Source organism: Scardinius erythrophthalmus, assembly GCF_964197995.2.
Source record: "Scardinius erythrophthalmus genome assembly, chromosome: 8".
Taxonomy (NCBI): domain Eukaryota; kingdom Metazoa; phylum Chordata; class Actinopteri; order Cypriniformes; family Leuciscidae; genus Scardinius; species Scardinius erythrophthalmus.
The window spans coordinates 6,265,402-6,285,951 of record NC_138228.1 but is presented as its reverse complement, the minus strand read 5'-3'; the positions used below and the strand labels follow the sequence as shown (position 1 = coordinate 6,285,951).

The window sequence follows — 20,550 nt, the reverse complement described above, 5'->3', positions numbered from 1 at the left end:
ACATGGATCATTGAGAAAAATCTACTAGCTACAATAGAAAAGAGTGAAATAATTGGGTTTGGTTGTTTCCGTATCCCCAGTGTTTATGATGTAACCCTCCGTTCATCCCGGAGTAACAGACCTCCCATAATCTGCAGGATTTCACAGACTCCTGTCCAGCCAGTGCTTAGCAGCCAGCCATCCGTGCTGCTTTAATAAACTGCTTGATTTACAAGCACCCAAGGGGCAGTTTTGGAGACCAAAGCATACATTATTAATGGATGTGTAGTGTTGACATCATGCCAGAATCCATACAACACTTTCCTGCTTATGGAGCAAATCCAATACTATGATAATAAACTGTAAAGGGGACACATGCTTTTCACATAAATAGATCCTCTGAAGTCAGTCCTGATGTTTTCACTACAGTCTCAGATGCTCAGTCCAGGCATAGAGTGATGCTGCTGATGTACATGCAGAATTTGCTTTCATTGTATCTTTCTTCCTGAAGCTGTCATTCTGTAGAACATCTTTTGTGTTCCACAGAAAAAAAAAAGACTTTTTGTAAAGAATGATAGACTTTGGTGCCACTTTATATGGAAGCGTTAGTTCACCAAAAAATAATAATTATCCCGTCAGGACAGAGTTCGCTCTTCGGCCAGAACTATAGTTTGTGAAGTTATAAATATGGATATTTTTCTTACAAAATGCATTACTTTCCTTCAGAAGGCCACTACGGATTACTTTTATGATGGATGGATGCACTTTTTTTGGGCTTCAAAAAAAAAATGGTACCATTCACTCCCATTATAAAGCTTGGAAGCCAGATATGTTTTTAATATAACTCCGATTGTGTTTGGCTGAAAGAAGAAAGTCATATACACCTAGGATGGCTTGAGGGAGAGTAAATCATGGGATAGTTTTCATTTTTTTGGCCGAACTAATCCTTTAAGTGTCTTTAATATTGACATTGTTTGATAAAATACAGTTATTGTGTGTGAAAATGCGTGAATGTAATTACAGCTGTAATTACATTATTGACCCCTCTCTTACACTTTTAACTACCCTTAAACCTAACCATCCCACAACACCTGTCCCTAAACTTACCCGTATCCCACCTCAATAGCAGCTAAAGTGTTTAGCAATACAACATGAACACAATAAGTGGCCTACTGACTTACTGTATACAAAGAAAACAAAGAATATTTTTTCTTATGTAAGTGCATAGTAGTTAAAGACACCTAATATAAAAGTACACTACTCCTTTACACCAAAACATCCCTCAGGACGTTCCCAAACCATCTTGAACCTACCCATTATGGGTCCACACACATATTTGAGAGTGCCCTTATAGAGATTATAGAAAAGAAACAGGTCGTTTAAAATACACAAAGCTATTTAAATAAACAGACCAGATTCCAGTATATGAGCAGCAGCACTTCAGTGTGTGGTGTTCTGATTTATGGGAATGCAACACATCATCAACAACAGTCATGAATGATGAGAGCAAAACAAGCCCGAAAACAATCTGTTGTTGTAAGACTTTTTCGATTCAAACGAGCATTGCAGCACTTAGAAGAAGTAACCTGCCGGGTTTAGGGGGGATGTTGCTGGCACCTGCTATTAAACCCACTGCGCACGCTTCTCCCAGCCTGCAACAAAAGGTCTGCAGATCGCTGTTTTTCGGCAGCACCTGTGCTGATGAGACTGACCTGAATTGTGCAGGTATACTCCGTATCATCCAGCAATCTGACCGTACACAAGTATTCTCGCTCCAGGTTTCTGACGCTGCCACTCATCAGCCGACTCAACATCATCTTCTCACCGCACGATCGCTGCTCTGCGTCCAGGACCAGAACAAAAAAAAGCTCAAGCAATGTCACATCGACCAAACTCTCCGGTCGCCCAGGTAAAACGCGCTAACCGAAGCCGACAGCATCTTTCTCCGATGACATGAACGCCGCGGGTGTTTTATTGTTGGTTATTGCGAACAGGTTCCTCCAGCACGAACGCATCCAGGTCCAGATGAAGTCTGTGGTTACGAGCACGAGCAGACAGTAGCAGAAAGCCCGTCTGTTGACCATTCACCGCTCGATATTTGAGCAAGGGGGCGGGACCAGAGAAGCTGATTGACACCTCTTCTAGCCAATGGTTACGCCCTCAAAATAAAGACTCGTTTGAAATGGACAATGAAACATTGGGGTGGTGCTGCGTATTTGGAGGTCGTTGTTGTCCAATAACACGCTGGACAAAGGTGGTAGTAGTAAGGTTATAAGGAAATACACTTATTTTTCTGCAGCTATAATCGGTAACACTTTATTTTAACGTGTCCTTGTTACATGTATTTACTATAGTAATAACTATAAATTAGGCATAATTACATCTAACCCTAAACAAAACCCGGTAAAACTTTATTTTACAGTGTCCTTGTTACATATACTTATATAACAGTAAATAATGCATATTTACATGCAAGAATTAACCCTCAAACAAAACCGAATCCTACCCTGACCGTATAGTAAGTAGGTTGATTGGGATACTTTTTTCCAGTCATCTCAATGGCGAAAGCTGTCCCAATCAACCTGAATTCACCCTACATGTTGTTAATTATTATTAGTCAGCCTACTTAAATATATAATCACACTGATGACACCTTAAAATAAAGTGTAACCCAAAAACCTAACCCAATAGTAAGTACATGTAGTTTATTATCATTACTCAGTACTTTACACTGTAACAGGGAGGGACACATTAAAATAAAGTGTAATCGAATAATTTTCTTGTGTGTTTGGCAGTATGACTCTAGTATGCATCAATAACAAGTAATCGAACAAGTATCTTACGAAATATCGAGATTATAAGATCTCCGGCTGATGAGATTTTTCTGGCTACACACTTATTGAGAAGGTATAAATTGAATATACTTGTGAATTTTGTGAACTAGAAAAAGAAAATATTTTAATATGTTTAAATATTGTGTTCGTTCAAGTTTCATAATGATTTAGAAAACTATATTGGGAGATATGTAGTGTTATTTTAAAAATGACAGTTTGTCATATTATGCAACATTTCAAAATGCTTAAATTTCACACATATTATCAATCAAAACAAACAAAAACACTGAAAACATCTACTTGATAAAGCAACTGCAAATTATTTATTGTAAAATATTTTTATTAATGTGACTATAAGTACAAGTGTCTTATGTATGTGGTCCTTGGTATTGAATAAATACTGTAGATCATCTTTATTGCATAAACAATCTATAATTCTATGTATTCTGTTTCTTTTGTTTCATGCAACCTAAAATAACATCACTAAATATGAATAGTGTAACTGAAAATAGAAATGAATTTATGACCTAAATACTTCCTCTATCCCATCACCATGTTTTGCATAAAATATCACAGAAATATGACTGCGTTTTTACTCAAATTCTACAAATGAATTAATATATCTAATGATTTTAATATCGATATCAATTCCTAGACTGCATTTGAATATGAAATTTGATCACACAGGGAAACTCCAGAAGTAGCATTTTATCGGTTATTTAAGAATATTACACTTGATTTGATTTACAACAATTAGATATAAATATTTCTATATTAGCATGAGAACTTCTTCCTTCTATTGCTCTCTCTTTCTCTCTCTCTCTCTCAAACACACACACACACATACACTTTTATCACAATTCATAATTAGTAGGCAAAAGTAAACAATTAATGTAAGAAAATCCTTTGTTGGATCAAAACAAAGCCTTACTGTGTGTTTGTAAAAAGAAGGAACGTCACATAGTGAATTCATTCGAGTCATTTTCATCATTCTCCTCTGGTTCATTGCTGCTCATGGAGCTGGATTTGGCTGAGCTCTGTAATCGGTTCTCAGCCTTGCGTGTGTAGGGCCGACCAGCTCGAGGATGGCTCTGATGATGAGGCCATCTTATGTTGGGTATGTGGTCCACAGAATGGACGAACGCTTCTTGTCTCCTGTCCACCGGCTTCATCTGATTCATCTTGCAGGAGGCGATGAGAGGTCTGCCTATGTCCAGCTCTTTGCTCTCAGTGAGACGCTCTTTAGTTTGTGTCTGGGTGTAGTGCAATTTCACCTTGATCACCAGAGATCCCTAAAAAGTTTGAATAAATTGCATTTCTTAAATGGCTTTAAACAATATTTTTGACATCCATATTTAATGCATTTTTCTACATCATTGGTTTCAACAGCAACAATAATATCCCTACAATAAAACATTATTATGATGTGATATGATGTGATATGTCATATCATATATCATATATTATCATATCATATATTTGATATATATCTCAAATATTATATTGCATTATAACATTATATTATAACATATTATATAATGTATTTATGTAATATTATATATGTTAACACTTTGCAATAAGGTTTAATTTGTTAACATTAGTTAACTATGTTAGTTTAAATGAACTAACAATAAACAATAATTCTACAGCATTTATTTATCTAAGTTCATGTAAATTTCTACACTTACTAATACATTTTTTTAAATCAAAAGTTGTATCGTTAACAATGAACAATTATATTTGCATTAACTAACATTAAGGTCAAGTAATGCTGTTAAAATATTATTGCTCATAGTTAGTTCATGTTAACTAATGCATTAAAGTTAACAAATCTGACCTTAAGTGTTACATAATATAATATAATATAATATAATATAATATAATATAATATAATATAATATAATATAATATAATATAATATAATATAATATAATATAATATAAATGTTTGGTTTCTCTATGTCCCACCACACAAAATGCTATTTAAATTTTTAAAGTGAATAAGCCTTTTTATGTTGCTTTCCTAACTATGCATAATTAAATGCTGGGTTGCATTTTATCATTTGCATATAACATGCTCTCCAGAATATAATATTCAGCAATAAAGACTGCACTGACACTATTGGATGAGAACGATGACATTACTGTGTTTTACAGAGCTGCTTTATAGCTGAATTGAACCCAGTTTATAATGGACAAAGTTTAAACAGTTATTGAACCAAACTACTTTGAACCTGAACAATGACACTATTGTCTTTTTAGAGCTGCTTTACAGCAGAATTGAATTCTGTTTGCATCATTACATTTATCACTGGGAAGCTCCTTTGAAATCTGTACTGTATAAAGCGCTATATAAATAAAAGTGGCTTGACTTGACAGAATAAACGTGACCCATTTTGGGTTTGTGATTGACCAGTTGGCAACCGAGTATTTTGAAACTGAACATGTATTTCATTTCATTTCACAATGTTTTAAAATGCATTTCAGATCTATTTTAAAGAGAAAACCTCCTTAAATGTACCTGGAGTCTTTGAAGGCAACATAATCTGAGGGTGCAGTCAGGAGTTTCACCGATGCTCACCAGGAGAGAGTCCATTTCTTCCGATCTGCCAGATGCTGAAAAAATGTCTTGCATTTGCTAAAAATAAAAATAAAATAAAAACATATCACCATTTAAACTGTAATCAAACAAACAAGCACTATAGAGCCATGTAAAGTGACCGTCGTGCTGTTAATGTACACAAGGAAGTATTAGACTTTTTCACCCCTAGAGGTCAGTAGACTCACAGTTTTGTTTTAAAGTCATCCTACTGTTCTTCCTTTCTGTTGAACTCCTTTAACACTAGTGAACTTCACATTTGCAGAAGAGCAATAAAAATCAAGTCTCTAATGTTAAATCTTTTTTGCTAATAAAACTGCAACAAAAACCATAATATTAATAAATACTGTAATAGTGTTCAGTGCATGAACCTCCATATTACAGTCCTAAGTTTGGAGGACTTTAAGAGGCAAATTCAAATACAAAATACCACAGAATCCGCTCTCTTTCCTCTTCTGGTCTCTCCCATCCCGACTCTCATATCCTCCTTCTCTATGCATGTGTATGTGTTTGTGTCAGCAAAAGAGGACATGAAAAGCTGCGACTCACTGGTTGACTCTCAAGAATCAGAGTGCAGTCCTGGGCCACGGCGTTTGTGTTCCTCACTATACCGAACACAACCAGGACGTTGGAAAAAAGGGCAGAGAAACTGAGCTCCACCTGAACACCACAGCGCTTAAAGTCCAGAGATCTTCGGCCAGGAAGAACTGCGGAAAACATCACCATACACATAAATACACAGCAATGCAAACTATATTCATTTACATCATGAGGGAAAAAAACAGGAAACACACATGACAAAGTCCATAAAGTAGATAAGTATATTATTAAATACAGTATAACTATTATATGAGCCACTACAAAAGTAATATGTAGTGCTGCTAAATTATGACTATTTATAATAAAAGGCCTTGTATATCAAAAGTTTGAGGTTTGTAAGATTTTTCTTTTTCTTTAAAGAAATTAATATTTTTATTCCGCAAGGAATATTTACTTGTCAAATTTCAAATAAATGTTGTTCTTTGAAACATTCTATTCATCAAAGAAACTTGAAAAAAATGTATCACAGTTTCCACAAAATATTAAGCAGCACAACTGTTTTCAACATTGATAATAATAAGAAATGTTTCTTGAGCAGCAAATCATCTAATTAGAATGATTTCTGGAGGATCATGTGACACTGAATACTGGAATAATTTGTCATCACAGGAATAAATTACATTTTAACATATATAAAAATCAATAATAAATTCAACAATATTTCACAAAATTACTATTTTACTGTATTTTTGATCAAATAAATGCACCCTTGGTGAGCATAAGAGACTTCTTTCAAAATATTTGGAAAGCGTCCATAAAAAGAAATACAAACATTTAAACATATTTAACTCTCCTGTGGTCATATAGTAATACTGTATATGCTGGTACATGCAAGCATGTGTAAAGGTGTCAGAATGCATGTTTCATATTTAAATGTGAGCTGTTTAAGCTGTTTAACTTGACAAATAAAAGCTATCACAGTCTAAAGTGAAAAATGGAATCAGTTTAAGTCAGCTCACTGGTGGCAATTCGGCACTTTTTGGGTGGACATCTATTTCCTTTTAATGCAGACACATGGTTATGAATGATCCCTCAGCGGGGCTCTTACCATGAGTCATACATCACGATCTAACCCACAAAAGAGGAAGTCACAAACTGTGATGTTACGGGTGATGGAGCACTTTTGAGCGTAGGCACTGACACACACACCGACTTCTTTTCCATTGCATTCAAAATCTGCTTTATCATCACTGATGTTGAATATAGTATTTAAAGGGTTCACATCAGGAATCAAAAATAGAAATTTCCTTGATTTTTTTAAATAAAAGAGACCAATGTGTTATGTAAGAATAATGTAGCTTTCAAAAAATCTAAACTGATTTGTCAAGAACATCTTTTAAATGAAGTTCTTAAAAGTACAGCAGTAAAACTGCTGGAAAGAGGGTGGAAAATGGTTATGTGCCATAAAGCTAAAATATCTTTTTTGGTACATGAGACCTTTACTCACATTATACACTACCGGTGAAAAGTTTGTTTTTTACATATATTTTTGAAAGACGTCTCTTTTGTTCACCAAGGCTGCATTTATTTGATGAAAAAAGTAGAGTAAAAATGGTAAAATGGCCAAATATTATTGCATTTTAAAATATCTGTTTCCTATTTAAATACATTTTAAAATATAATTTAGTCCTGTGATGGTAAAGCAGCCATTAATCCAGGCTTCAGTGTCACATGATCCAGCAGAAATCATTATAATTTCTGTATAAAACAGATTGTGCTGCTTAATATTTTTGTGGAAATCATGATACATTACCGCTCAAAAGTTTTCAATAAGATTAAAAAGAAAAAAAGAAAGAAATACTTTATTAGTATAAGTGGAATTCAGGTAGAAAATAAAGATGTTGGACATAACCCCTTTAATGAAGGTTATTTCTGTTGGTTAGTTTACACGAGATACATGTAAGAAAAGGACCTCTGATGACAATATGAAGTTGTTTTTTAAAAATAAAATAAAAATCGAAATACCATTAGCCTGTTTCCAACAAGCATCCCGTCGCCGGAGCTCCATTGTGTGTCCGGACGCTTGCACAGGATCGGTCAAGGCCCGTGGCTCTGTCAGAGTGTGCCTGATCTCTACCACCTGCCTTCCACGTACCAGTGGGTCCTTTCCCAGATCTGGAAGAGAACAAAAGCTTTCATTAGAAACCAGAGGATACTTTTTCCTATAAGTAATAAATATATGATCTACACAGCTGCAGTCCCTTTTGCCATGTGATCAGTGGCCAACATACACTGAAACATGACGCAAACATGACTCGGCAAGTTGTTCAGTCAAACAGGAAGTTAAAAAATGAAGTGAAATTGCTAAAATTAATATTACAAACGCTTATTACATTTTCAGCATGTTCTACTCTCAAATAAGAAGAATGGACTAGATGCTGTTTTTGAGTGCAGAAGCACTGTTAAAAAACTGACAGGATTTTACAATTGTAATGTCACAAAATAATGCACACAATTTTACTGTAAAAGCTTGGTCATTTTCTATAGTACCACAACAGAACACTGTAAAACAAAAACATATTGAATTTCATTGTGTGAAATTTCAAGTGATTTAAGAAATTAGTAAAAATGCATTGTATAATAATATTAGATCATATTTGATTTTATTTATATTGCAAATCTTTTTAAATATTTTATTTTGATTTATTTAACACTTATACTACAGTTCAAAAGTTTGGGGTCAGTAAGAGGTGTTTTTTTTTTCAGCAAGGATGCATTACACTGATCAAAGTTTACAGTGAAGCATTTATAATGTTACAAATTACTCTAATGAGAGTTAGTTGACATGTAGTTGCAAAGTTACTTGTAGTTAACAGCAGTGCCGTTTCTAAACTTCTGCGGGCTCTAAGCTAAACTTTGTGATGGGGCCCCTGTCAGTGCGTTCATAAAAAACCCAAAATGACCCCCAACCTCTTAATCTGTTCTTTCAAAGAAGTTTCACGGTCAACAAACAAATGAGTTGAAGCACTCAGTAATACAATAAAAAAAATGAAGAAAATTACAAACAGTATAGCCTACAAAAAAAAAATAAAAAAAAATAAAAAATCGCCTACATAAATTGATTAATAAAAATAAAAATACATTGATTATTATTAAAGTTACTAAAGTAATTTAGTGAAGAGCAGTGAATGACTCATATTTCCTTTTGTTGTTTGATTAACATTAAATGGCAGACAGCAGCAGGTTTATTAGGCTGCTGTCACTTTAAGACTAAATGCACAGATCTAATACACTGACACGCATTTGATTACTTCCCAACTGTTTAGACCCATGTTCACTTACATTAAGTCATAACTGATTGTGTTTAAGTGAAAACTCACCAAGATGGACCTTTTGACATATTTAAAGTAGCCTATACCGTCCGCATTTCGCTTCGTCCTGGAGTGCGCGCACAGAAAGACACCTGGGGAACAGAGTCTCTTTCGCAGCTCAATACGCTTTTAACTCTTTTTTAGTATCAAGCACGTCCAGCAGGAGATTATATTATATTACGACAGTCAAGTTACACAATTTGACTGATTTGTATGTTACGTACGAAGGGTGACAGCTCACCACTTTAAAGGAACGGAACGGAATGCAGCATTGTGTTTTCATAATCGCTGGAAGACAAAAATAAAAATAAAACACAGCCCTAGTCATTAAATCATTTTGAGAGCAAGAGGGACCCCTGGTGGTTCGGGGGACCTACACAACTTGGCTACTTCGCGTATAGGGAGGACCGGCACTGGTCAACAGAATCTCTAAAGGGGAACATCAAAAATAAAATGTTACCATAAATTGTACTACTTCAAACAACTATATCAGTACAGAAACCAGTAGCCAGGAATATACTGTAAATCCACACTGTGTGCTTCACAGTAACCAGTGCCGAAGCATTGATTTATGATCGTTATTGAGGAATGAAGTCGTCTCGTACTTGTGGGCATGACAAACACAGTGATAATGGCAGTGGGACAGGGTGCAGACAGAGCAACAAGCATACGAGACGAAGCAGGGGGTAAGTGGAGCAAACCAGCAGCCGCCCCTAGGTTAAGCGCTCTCAAATTTCCCCCACCTGAGCACAGCAGCCAGAGAATGAGGTCACATGCCTTGGCAGCTACAATATAAAAAGCCAAGAGCTGTTACCAAAGAGACCAATCAAACAACCAAATAAGCCCTCTGCAGGGAGAGAGGGGATTATCTCAACCCTTAAAACATAAATTCATGTTCACATCATGCCGTGGAGGGTACGGATCAACGAAGGAAACCAATGTCTGGCACACAGTAGATGTCAACCGGTTGTTGCTCTCATAAGTGCTCCAAGTATAAATCCGCTAATGATCAAAAGTACTGAAAGACACTGTGACAATTGTTCACTACATCTCACAACATGGGTGAAGTCAAATCAATCAAAGCGGAAGCATTGTTTTGCTATTGATCAAACGTTCTGGTTAGTGTCTGATCTGAACTTCTAACCCTATGACTCATTTAGCTAAATCATTGCCTTTTGAAGTTTAATAATTACATTATCGTATCAAGATTCCCCCCTATGATGCCCTATGAGATCCATTTTATTTTTTCACGAATTCTGTTTCATTTTATCCATGTGATCGAGTGGATTTCTATTGAAACGACTGTATTTCGCCAAACAATGATAAATATGACCCCACGCACCCTTAGAAGGGTGCTGACTATGTAGGCAGTAGGTAGTAAGGCGGCTCACTAATGCTAGGCTCAGACTACGAGAGTTTTTAAATCCTAAACAACTATGAAATCTGGTTGCATCTTGCACATACGGAGAATCTTCACAGATTTCTCAACTCTCAAACATGCACACACACACACTACAAGATTAAGATTATCATGCCAGATGGAGCGGATCAGGTGATCTCGCATGGTCTCTCATGTGATCTCCTCATATGTATGCAGCAGATAGTTATTGACGTTTCAACAGCTAATGTTTACTAGCACTAGCTGGTACGTTTAAAACCGAGGCGATTGTGTCAAGTTTTTTGAAGACACGTTATACAAGCAGTCGGGTTGTTGCCACACTTCCACAAACTGTTCCTCTATCTCCGCTGTACAGCAGCTTGTTTCGTGGTTGACGTGAAAAGGTCTATCATTCACTTCTGTCTCCTCATAGACTTGTCTCTCATTGGCTATTGTGAAAGCACTGACGTAATCAAAGTCATAATCAACACGTTCTTGTCCTTGTTACACATGTTACATGTACTTACCATAGTATTAACATTAAATAATGCATAATTACATGCAACTAACTCTCAACCAAATCCTAATCCTACCCTAACCCTATAGTAAGTACGTACATGTTGTTAATTAATATTACTCAGTCCTTAAATGTATAATTACACTGTAACAATGACACCTTAAAATAAAGTGTAATCCAAACATGTTTGATATTATCAGGGCAGTCCAGATGTGTCTCCAGGCAGATCAGGAGATAACATTTGATTAGTAAACACATCACATTACAAGATCATTTGGAACCAACCAAGATCATGGAAAAGAGTAAATTAAGGATTATTCAGCCTAAAACTCCAGTAGTCCAAGCCTTGCTTAAAGGTGCAGTAAGTGATTTCTGAGAAATGCTGAAAGTGGATCAGACAAAGAAGCACAACACACTTGTAGCCAATCAGCAGTAGGGGGCGTGTCCACTCATGATGTGGGAGGAGATAGCGAGCAAGAGGGAGATTTGAAGAAAGACTGGAAGAAGGAGGGTTGTGATCAGGCAAGAGCTTTAGGACCCACGCTGATATTAGAAAAGCTTGTCAGCGCTGGAGAGAGCTAAGCAGGAAGGCCTGAAAACAGACGCAGAAGTTGCGTTGCTTTTTTCCATACGTGAGTAACATTGGTTTTGCAAGACATGCTTTTGTTGTAATGTTAGCTATAGGAACAGGACAGTTCTGAGTGTCATTGTTTGTCTGGGGCTGATGTGCTGCTGACAACCAACAACAAACTCGTGCTTGTATACACCCTTGTGTACTGTATGGTCATTTTTTGTTCTTCCTTATCATCTTTGCTTTGTTTTCACAAAGAATTATTTTGCTTTGAGGAATGAGACATCCTCTCTTGCGTTGCATGTTCGTCCATTTTGGGAGCAATGAAGGGAGGTACTTGTTTGTTTCTCAGAAATCGCATAATGCACCTTTAAGATTTGTAACAGAAGAGTGCTGGTAGGAGCACTCACCCTCAGAGACCTGCTCCAAGACACGGGTCACCCTCTCTGGCTGTAAGACATGTTTGTTCAGGTACTTGGTGAAGATCCCTGTGCTTTTACCACCATCCTGGACCTCAAAAGCCTCAGCGTCTTCACTCCTGTAGGAGCAAACAGCATGAGTACACAAGAAGAACGCAATCCAATGTTTTGATTAAGGCTTAGAAGAATTGTCACCTAGTTATGACGGTACTTACGTGGCGTACCCATACACAGTGTTTCCCAGAGGAGCCAAAGGCTTAATTTCAGAGGGAGGACCTTTTTGTTTGTACCTGGAGGATATAAAATAGCAAAAACGTTGAACAGTGTAGCAGATTATTATCCTTTAACATTTCCGAAACTATTCCAAGAATCTAGAATTCAAGATACTTTTATTTGCTTTCTGGCAAACAATAAGACGCACAAGTTCATAATGTTTCTACAAGCCTACCATTTCCTGCAGGTGTCCAGGAGAATGACGTTGAGCTGGGCTTTTCTCTCCTGCATACTGAGCATCACTCTCTGTACGCACACACAGTTTTCAGTGCGGTAGGGTCGCGGAGCGTCAATGGCCACCAGGTAATTTCTGCCGGAGTGCTCGTAGCCATGGCCAGCATAGTAAAAAACAGCTGGGGAAGGAGAAATTGGAGTTTCAATGGCCTACAATATTGTGCAATATGTTTCTTTCCTTCTCTGATTGAGTTCCTTACTCTTGTACAACATAACCTTTTATTTGAAATATTACTTAAAAATGAAAATTCTGTCATCATCTCATGGCATTCAAGGAACACCCTCAAGGAACATCATCTACACACCCTCAAGGAACACAAAAGAAGAATTTTTGTAGAATATCCAAGTCACTATTTTCGATTTAATCACAGTGAATATGGACTTTTTGTCAAGCTCCAAAATGATAAAAGTATCAAAGTATGTAAAGTACGTGAGAGCGCAAATCCAAAAAAGCGCTGTTGGAGTGGAAAGTTCTGGCCGTGATTTTTTGACGAATCGCAAATTGAAAAACACAGACGCAGCCGGATCATTTCCCTAATGACCAACGCAATCCACCAAGAGCAGCGCAAAATAGAGTTCTGGCTGTTAAATAATGGCGCAAATGCCAGTAAATTGACAAGCGCAAACCTTAGTAAATCACCTTGCATGATTCATTTGAATATCTCCTCTCTTAAATTCTGCGTCTGAAAGGGAAACTTCTACAAATGCATATGTAAGATGCAAAAATTATTGTGTCCACGCCAATTCAGCGCTAATTCAGTAAATCCTGAAAGTAGTTTTTTAAAGGTCCCGTATTATGCCCCTTTTCACAAGACGTAAATAAGTCTCTGATGTCCCCAGAGTGTGTATGTGAAGTTTCAGCTCAAAATACCCAACAGATCATTTTTACAGCATGTTTAAATTGTCATTTTTTGGGGCTCAGAAAAACGCGCTGTTTTAGTGTGTGCCCTTTAAATGCAAATGAGGTGCTGCTGGACGACACAGGGGGCGGAGCTTCATGAGCTCGCGCTCAGTCTCTCAGGACATTCTCATCTCACGGAATGATGATAATATCAGAAACTCTTAGTAACGGTGTTCAGTTCGAGTCGGACAATAATGCCTACAGAGTCAGAGTGCTGTATAGAGATGAAACAGGTATGGTTTAGTAGTTTAATTACGGTTATTATAACGTATTTGTCATCTGCTTGTATGTATCCATTATTTATTAATAGCCTACAAGTCTGCTGTCTGAATGATGATCAAACATATACTGATGAGTTTAATAAAGTTTATTGTACATCACTCAAAAGATGAAGCGTCAGTTTTACTTCAGAAAATCACCGTAAGAGCTGAGTAAACACAGTAAGTTATTAGAAGTGCGCAAGTACATAAACGAATTTCGGTAGAATTGAGGGAGCATTCCTGTGGGCGGAGGTTAGTCAAAAAACGGTTTTAATGACGTCATTAAAGAAGGAAGTAGAGGGATGTAGTCCAAACGGGCTGTTCGATGTAGGCGACTTCTGTTAAATAAAATATCTCGCTTGGCATTGAACTTTGAGCTTTATAATTTTACAGATATTATTTATACTCTAACAACAACATTACACACTAACTAAGTTTGAAACATGGGATCACGAAGAACGGGACCTTTAACACATAAAGAAGGTTTGCACGGGTGCAAGCTGTTAGTAAATCTGGCCCCAAGTCTTCTTAATCCATGACTGCTTTATGCGAGGACCAAAAAATAAGCCACTGTTTACTGAAGCTCTTGATGCATTCATGAAACAATCGTTTCAATGAAAAGATACTTTCATGAACCCGACTTCTAAGCTTTTTTCATTAACTCTTTTCATTAACTTTTTAAGTTAATGAAAAAAGCTGATAGGTCAGGTTCATGAGAGTATACTTTCAATGAAACGATTGTTCCAGTTCACAAAACAAATGACTCATTGATCCGGTCGCACTGGAGTCAAAGATAATAAGTGACTAACAATATAAACGTCAGCTTGCTCATAACAACATACTTTGGAAGATTTGGAATAGGCCTATATCATATGAACCGTTTTACGATCCTATTACAAGGCGTTTATGTCCTTGACAGCTTGAAATGGCCAAAAATGTACATTTTGTGCTTTACAGAAGAAATGAAAAAAGTCATTCAGGTTTGCCAAGACATGAGGGTGAGTAAATTATGACAGAATCTTGATTTTTGGGTGAACTACATGAAAACTACACAATTTTACTTGCAGTATTTCATATTTTGATGATGCTGTCAGAGACTAACCATTGCTATTAAAGCAGTTATCAAGCATTTCATATTGAAATATTGTTATAATCAAAGAAAGAGAATTCAGGGGGGGGGGGGGGGACTGACAGCAGTGAAATCTAACCCACATTCTGTACACAGCAATACAGAGGCATGAATACGTACAGAGTTGACTAATAACTTAACACTTTCCATTTTACTATTTTCATTATGAGGCAGGTCACAATACGAGTCAAAGAATGAAATCCCTATGAGTTAGGTGAATAACCTGTATAAATCTGTTGGCTAGAAACATTATACCACAAGTTTCTACAGATAAAAGCAGCAGGGCAGACTCCGGCCCACACATTTCTTATCAGCCAATCAACATACTGATGTTGTTCTGAAAAAAGTCCTTTGGCTGAAAGTGCTGTGGTTATTTTTTTACCCATGACATTCACTGATACTGTAGCACCGGAAAACAAAGCCTTTTTTCCACTCAGATGGAACTTCCTCTTACTCGTCACTGAGATGTTTGTTGAGCAACACTAAAATATTTTGTTTTCTGAAAATTTTCAAATAGATTGTGTATTGTCCACCACCATCTAAACAAATTCCATCAGAAAACAGGTAGAGGTAATGACTCGCACTGCTAACCACAGGTTCAAAGTGAGAAATGCATAAGATTAAAATTAGCGTGGTATTGCACACTGCATCAATTTTTGTAACCAGGAACCTGAAACTTTCACCTCAAATCAATCAGTATAAAACCTACATCCTGTGAGAAAAAATATTTTAGAGTTAAAGCAGTTTTGAAACACACCAGACATTTCCTAGAGGCTCCTCGAGCAAACCCACAGCATGTGACTCACCATACACTCCAGGGTCCAAGAGCTGCAAGAACTTGTCAATGGCAGCCTGCATTTCCTGAAGGGTGAGATCCAGCAGAGAGACCACTCTGAAGCCAAGCTGTTGCAGAAGATTGGCCAGCTCATGGACATCCATGGTAGGGGCCATCAGACCAGGATGGTGGTTGTAGTTCAGGTTCCCAATCAGTAATGCCACTTTGTCAGTTGCTTAGAGAAAGAATATTACATTTATATTTATTTATTTATTTTTATTATAAAACTAATTTATATAATACTTTGGGGGGGGGGGGATTAATGTAATTTACAAACACATACATACATATACATATATATACACATATATGCCATCTGAAATTTTCTTCTAGAATGATCATTTTTATCAAGCTTGTATATTTAAGTTTAATAATTTCACTTAAATGGCAATGCAAATTACCTATTAATTGTCATTTAAGTGAAATTACTTAAATATACAAGCTTTATAAAAATGATCATTCTAGATGCAAATTTCAGATGGCACTTATATATATATATAAGTAGTCAACATTTGAAGTGGATCAAAATATATATACTGTCTGTGAGAATCCTACATGAAAGACAGAGTTTGTTTTGTGGGGGAAATATTTAAGGTGGGCGAAATGTGTAACACAGGTAAGTACGAAGTCTATTTTTAACCAGACATGAGCTGAAAAAATCTTTCATCTGTGGCCTACCCATAAGAGTGGCCGTTGGTAGTAGATCTGGAGGCGCTGTGGGGGAAACCAGAGGAAAAAGTTTTGGTGAAAGTTGAAAGAAAATAAGAAAAGTTACCATTCTACTGGATGTTATCATGAAGCCAATATCTTGTGCTTTTCCACTAGTTTCACAACGGGGAAAAAACTCTCAGAACACTCACATTATTTGTGTTCCGTAATGTGACGAGAAAAGGGGAAGCTCTTGAGCTGGTTTCAGTCTAACTTTAGTTGGACTCTCATATATCTAGGGACCTATTTAGACTCAAAATACAGTTCAGTTCCTGATTGTCTTTAACTCCTACCAATTGTGGAAAGTACCGATAATTTTAAACTATAGTGGAACTACAATGACCACAAATAATTCATGGCTCAGAGATAAAGAATGGATGGTTTCCTTTATTTAGGTTTTCTAAATTGCTTTTCGGTCTGACAGTGTAAATGAACAAGTGGCAAACAAACTGAAAAATGCAAATGTTGTTAATTGCCTTTTTCCAGGATAGTCAATTTTAATAAGTAAAATAAAAAAAAACTCTTTTATTTTTCATGTTTAAATAAACATGGAAATTTTACAAATGTGGCAGCGATGCTGATAAACAACAAAAATAATTCCAGAATGGAAAAATTGTGAATGGCCCTTAAAGTCTTGGACAAACACCATTGCAAAATGGAAGGCTGTGGACTGTAGGCCAATGATAGGCTTGAAACGCTTGACATAAACAGCCATTGGCGGCTCTTACCAATCTCAATCTCAGCTGCTTCAGACCATCTCTCCTCCAGAATATTTGACACAGCGCAGAGGTATGAACCAGCAGTGTCTGCGCTGGCATTTTCTATCTAAACAAAGAAGACCAAATGCAAAACATGATTATTTTAGGCAGCTTACAACTTCCACAAAGTGTGCCACTGAGTCAATGCCCAAATTTAAAAGCAATGACCTGTGTAACCTGAACCCAACTTGCGCATAAAAATGAATCAATATGATAACAAAACAGCTAAAAACAGAGAGTGTTACAGTAGCCTCACCATGAGTGTTTCTGTAGTCTTTTTAGCAAGGATGCAACCGTTTCTGTACCACTGGTAGGCAGGCGCAGGCTTTCCAAAAGCTGTGCATTTGAGAGTGATAGTCTTCCCTGGTTTTACTGTTTGGCTTATTGGTTGAATGACTATATGGGGTTCCCCTCTCCATGAGCGAGAAACACCTAAACACAATGCATCACGTTATCTAACAGATACTACAGTCTTAAAATGGAAACGATGAGCAAAATCTTACAAAATAAATCACTGTTAAGTCAATGTCAGTCTCAATATAATGCATATCTGGATGAATAATAACAAGGGGTTCATGGACTTCAGGCTAGATCTTTAATACAGATGCTAATAAAAAAAGCTTAATGACAAGACGAGATAATGGAAAGTACCCGGTTCTTCTAGGATTCGCACTTTTACCCAATCTGTGAACTGATAGTTACAGAACAGGTCGCTCACTCTACAAATATACTTTCCAGATCTCTGGAGAGTGACGGTGAGGTCAGGCTCTGTCCCACCTTCCACCTGAAACGATGAAGCATAATGTTATTTGACACATTTTGGTATATATTCTTCACAATATTGATAGAATTATTTATAAATGGAAAAAGTGTTGGGGAAAGTTACTTTTTAAAGTAATGCATTACAATACTGTGTTACTCCCTAAAAAAGTAACGAATTGGTTTACGTTACTTTCCATAAAAAGTAACTTAAGTTACTTTTGCTTTACTTTTTCTCACGTTGGACTTCAATTCAATTTCAAATTCAATTCAAATTCAAATTCAACACAAATGTGCTGTTTATCTAAAGTCATTTTGGCTTATTAACGTGGCTGAACTGGATCATCAAATGTCAGCAGCACAGACATTGGTTAATAAAGTGAGATTAAATACATAAAGTATATTTGTATAATTTAACATAGGTTTGAGTAATATTCTGAGTTTACATTTCACTGTTTTTATTCATTTTGAGGAATACTGAATCTGTTTTTGTGCAAGTGAGATGAATAAATGCATGTTCACATTTATATGACCATCATGTTCACACACAACACTTCTGCACTTACTCCTTATTTTTCTAAATTTAAAAGTAATGCGTTACTTTACTTGTTACTTGAAAAAAGTAATCTGATTACGTAGCTCACATTACTTGTAATGCATTAACCTCAACACTGGATATAAAGTGTACAAACCTCTGACTGTCTTTTATCAAACCACTGATAATTCAATGAGCCAGTGCCTAATGCTCGAACACTTAACGTCACCTCATGGTTTGGGGGTACACACACAGACACTGGCTGCTGCAGAATAACAACTTCTGCCCAAAAAATATATAATTGTATATATATAAATTAGACAGTAGACATTCATAAAGGGGCAAACATTATATAATAGTTAGTTACACATAAAAATAATAATATACACACCAGTTATCATGACTGTCTGCGCTACTCTTTAGTGTGGAAGGGCCTAGACCGCAATAGTGTTGCTCTTTTAAGGTGGTCAGTCATTTCAGAATATTACCACCTGTGTAAAAAGAAAACAGAAGTATGAATAGTGCCCATAACAACAAGAGTGGCATTCAAAATCCAAACAATGATTCATGGAGACTGGCTAAGCAATCCAGTGTTAAGGATTAAATGTTAAAATAACTAAACATATCTTGATTTCAACGGTGTTTGTACAGTCAATCCATGCAGAAGTCTTAATAAAGAGAGAGTGTGTCAGCCACATTGAAATTACTAGGTTTATAATATGTTGTTTTGGAAGTGAATAGAATGCAGAAATGCAGATTAGGTCTTAAAAGTTGTCATTATGTTGTCATTCTTCAAAAAGACACAACTGCTTCAATACAATACCTTAATGCATTAGCAATTATATCAGCTTGTGATTTTTATGTATACTAATATTTAAGTAATTCTCTGACATGAGACTGGGGCAAGTTGTTACCCTTTTACTAGTAATTAAATTTACTTTTGAAAGTCAATTTCTGTATGCTGTTGTCCCATACTATATCTTGAAGCATAGCTACAAACAAATATTGAATAATTTTTGCTCTCGAAAAAAAAAACTATACAGTTCTATAATAGACATGTTGACTTTTTGTAACAGCATCAACCCATTTTTGCCAACAGATATTTCAATTAATAAATTGTATATTTTATAACTTTAAAAAACTTGCCCCAAATTATATTTTTGAAAAATCCTCCTGTACTGAAAGCACAGTTCAACCTTTCAGTTACATGGATGACTCGTGTGTGAATGAATGTATGTCAGTGTGGTTCACTTGTTTACAGTAGCTACAGGAGAAAAGGGATAATAGGCGATATGGACATATTAGTTTTTTAGCGGAAATAATTCACAAAACGACTTATTTAAGAGTGTTTTGAACTTTGAACGTTTGACTCAAAACCATTAAAGTTCCTGAGGCATAATGTGACAACTTCCCTAAAAGTGACAACCAACCCCGGACGGTAACAGCATCTAGTTTGTGGCGTCGTTCGGTGTTACACTCACCTGTCCTCCTAATGCTCATTGCAGACTGCGATCACTCTTCCTTCCTAAACCTCCTCATGCAAACAAGCACAGAGCGTCAGCTGTATCGACGTGTGGATATACAACATGACACTAATATAGTTTGGCTGAAAAATGAATGGTTTCCCGTAATAATGACAGACTGGCCCTCCCACTACCGCTGTGCTCAGTGTAGTTGCGCCCACAAACATCTGCACATTGAGCAGCAGGTAGCCAACAGTACCTTGAAAAAAATATGGATATATTTTATTGACGCCATATTGAAAGTAATTAAAGAGCTGGAAAGATGATTGATTATTGATCTGACACATGTGATTGGTTTAAACTTAATTTGGTAGGCTATTTGAGTTTACTAGAAATTACATATAACTTTTGGTATAGAATAATTGAAGATGTATATTACGTTTTTATTGAATATTTTTATTTCAGGGAAATGTTATATTCATAAATGT

At 36.3% G+C, this 20,550-nt stretch overlaps 2 protein-coding genes across 4 annotated transcripts in view; both read right to left on the bottom strand.

Annotated features, from left to right (window-relative positions):
* Nucleotides 1-1,796, bottom strand: part of frmd5a (FERM domain containing 5a) — a gene marked incomplete at its 5' end in the record, with an annotated part of 107,947 nt that extends 106,151 nt beyond the window's left edge. Inside the window, one exon of one of the 2 annotated variants that reach the window (XM_081372669.1) lies at nucleotides 1,692-1,796. In XM_081372669.1, the coding sequence (XP_081228795.1) occupies nucleotides 1,692-1,796 (105 nt within the window). The remainder of the gene's footprint in view (nucleotides 1-1,691) is intronic. The other variant, XM_081372670.1, reaches the window with a different exon arrangement.
* An 873-nt stretch (nucleotides 1,797-2,669) lies between these two features.
* Nucleotides 2,670-20,341, bottom strand: malt3 (MALT paracaspase 3). Of its 2 annotated transcripts, none has more exons than XM_081371750.1 (15): nucleotides 20,081-20,341; nucleotides 18,991-19,090; nucleotides 18,757-18,881; nucleotides 17,957-18,089; nucleotides 17,562-17,737; nucleotides 17,276-17,372; nucleotides 16,518-16,553; nucleotides 15,811-16,014; nucleotides 12,656-12,833; nucleotides 12,423-12,497; nucleotides 12,199-12,326; nucleotides 7,977-8,126; nucleotides 5,961-6,118; nucleotides 5,334-5,450; nucleotides 2,670-4,105 (listed from the first exon to the last, which is right to left on the bottom strand). In XM_081371750.1, the coding sequence occupies exons 2-15, from the start codon at nucleotides 18,998-19,000 to the stop codon at nucleotides 3,770-3,772; spliced, it is 1,923 nt and encodes a 640-aa protein (XP_081227876.1). In that variant the 5' UTR covers nucleotides 19,001-19,090; nucleotides 20,081-20,341; the 3' UTR covers nucleotides 2,670-3,769. The 2 variants fall into 2 exon arrangements, with proteins under 2 accessions (XP_081227876.1, XP_081227877.1); XM_081371751.1 differs by having other exon boundaries at nucleotides 3,112-4,105; nucleotides 18,757-18,878; nucleotides 20,081-20,269.
* Nucleotides 20,342-20,550: the final 209 nt, after the last annotated feature.

Coding starts and splice junctions, on each gene's coding strand:
- malt3 (XM_081371750.1), bottom strand. Junction 12,834..15,810: donor CTTGGACCCTGGAGTGTATG/GTGAGTCACATG, acceptor CTCCTTCCCCAG/CTGTTTTTTACTATGCTGGC. Junction 12,327..12,422: donor ACTGTGTATGGGTACGCCAC/GTAAGTACCGTC, acceptor TTGCTCCTACAG/GAGTGAAGACGCTGAGGCTT.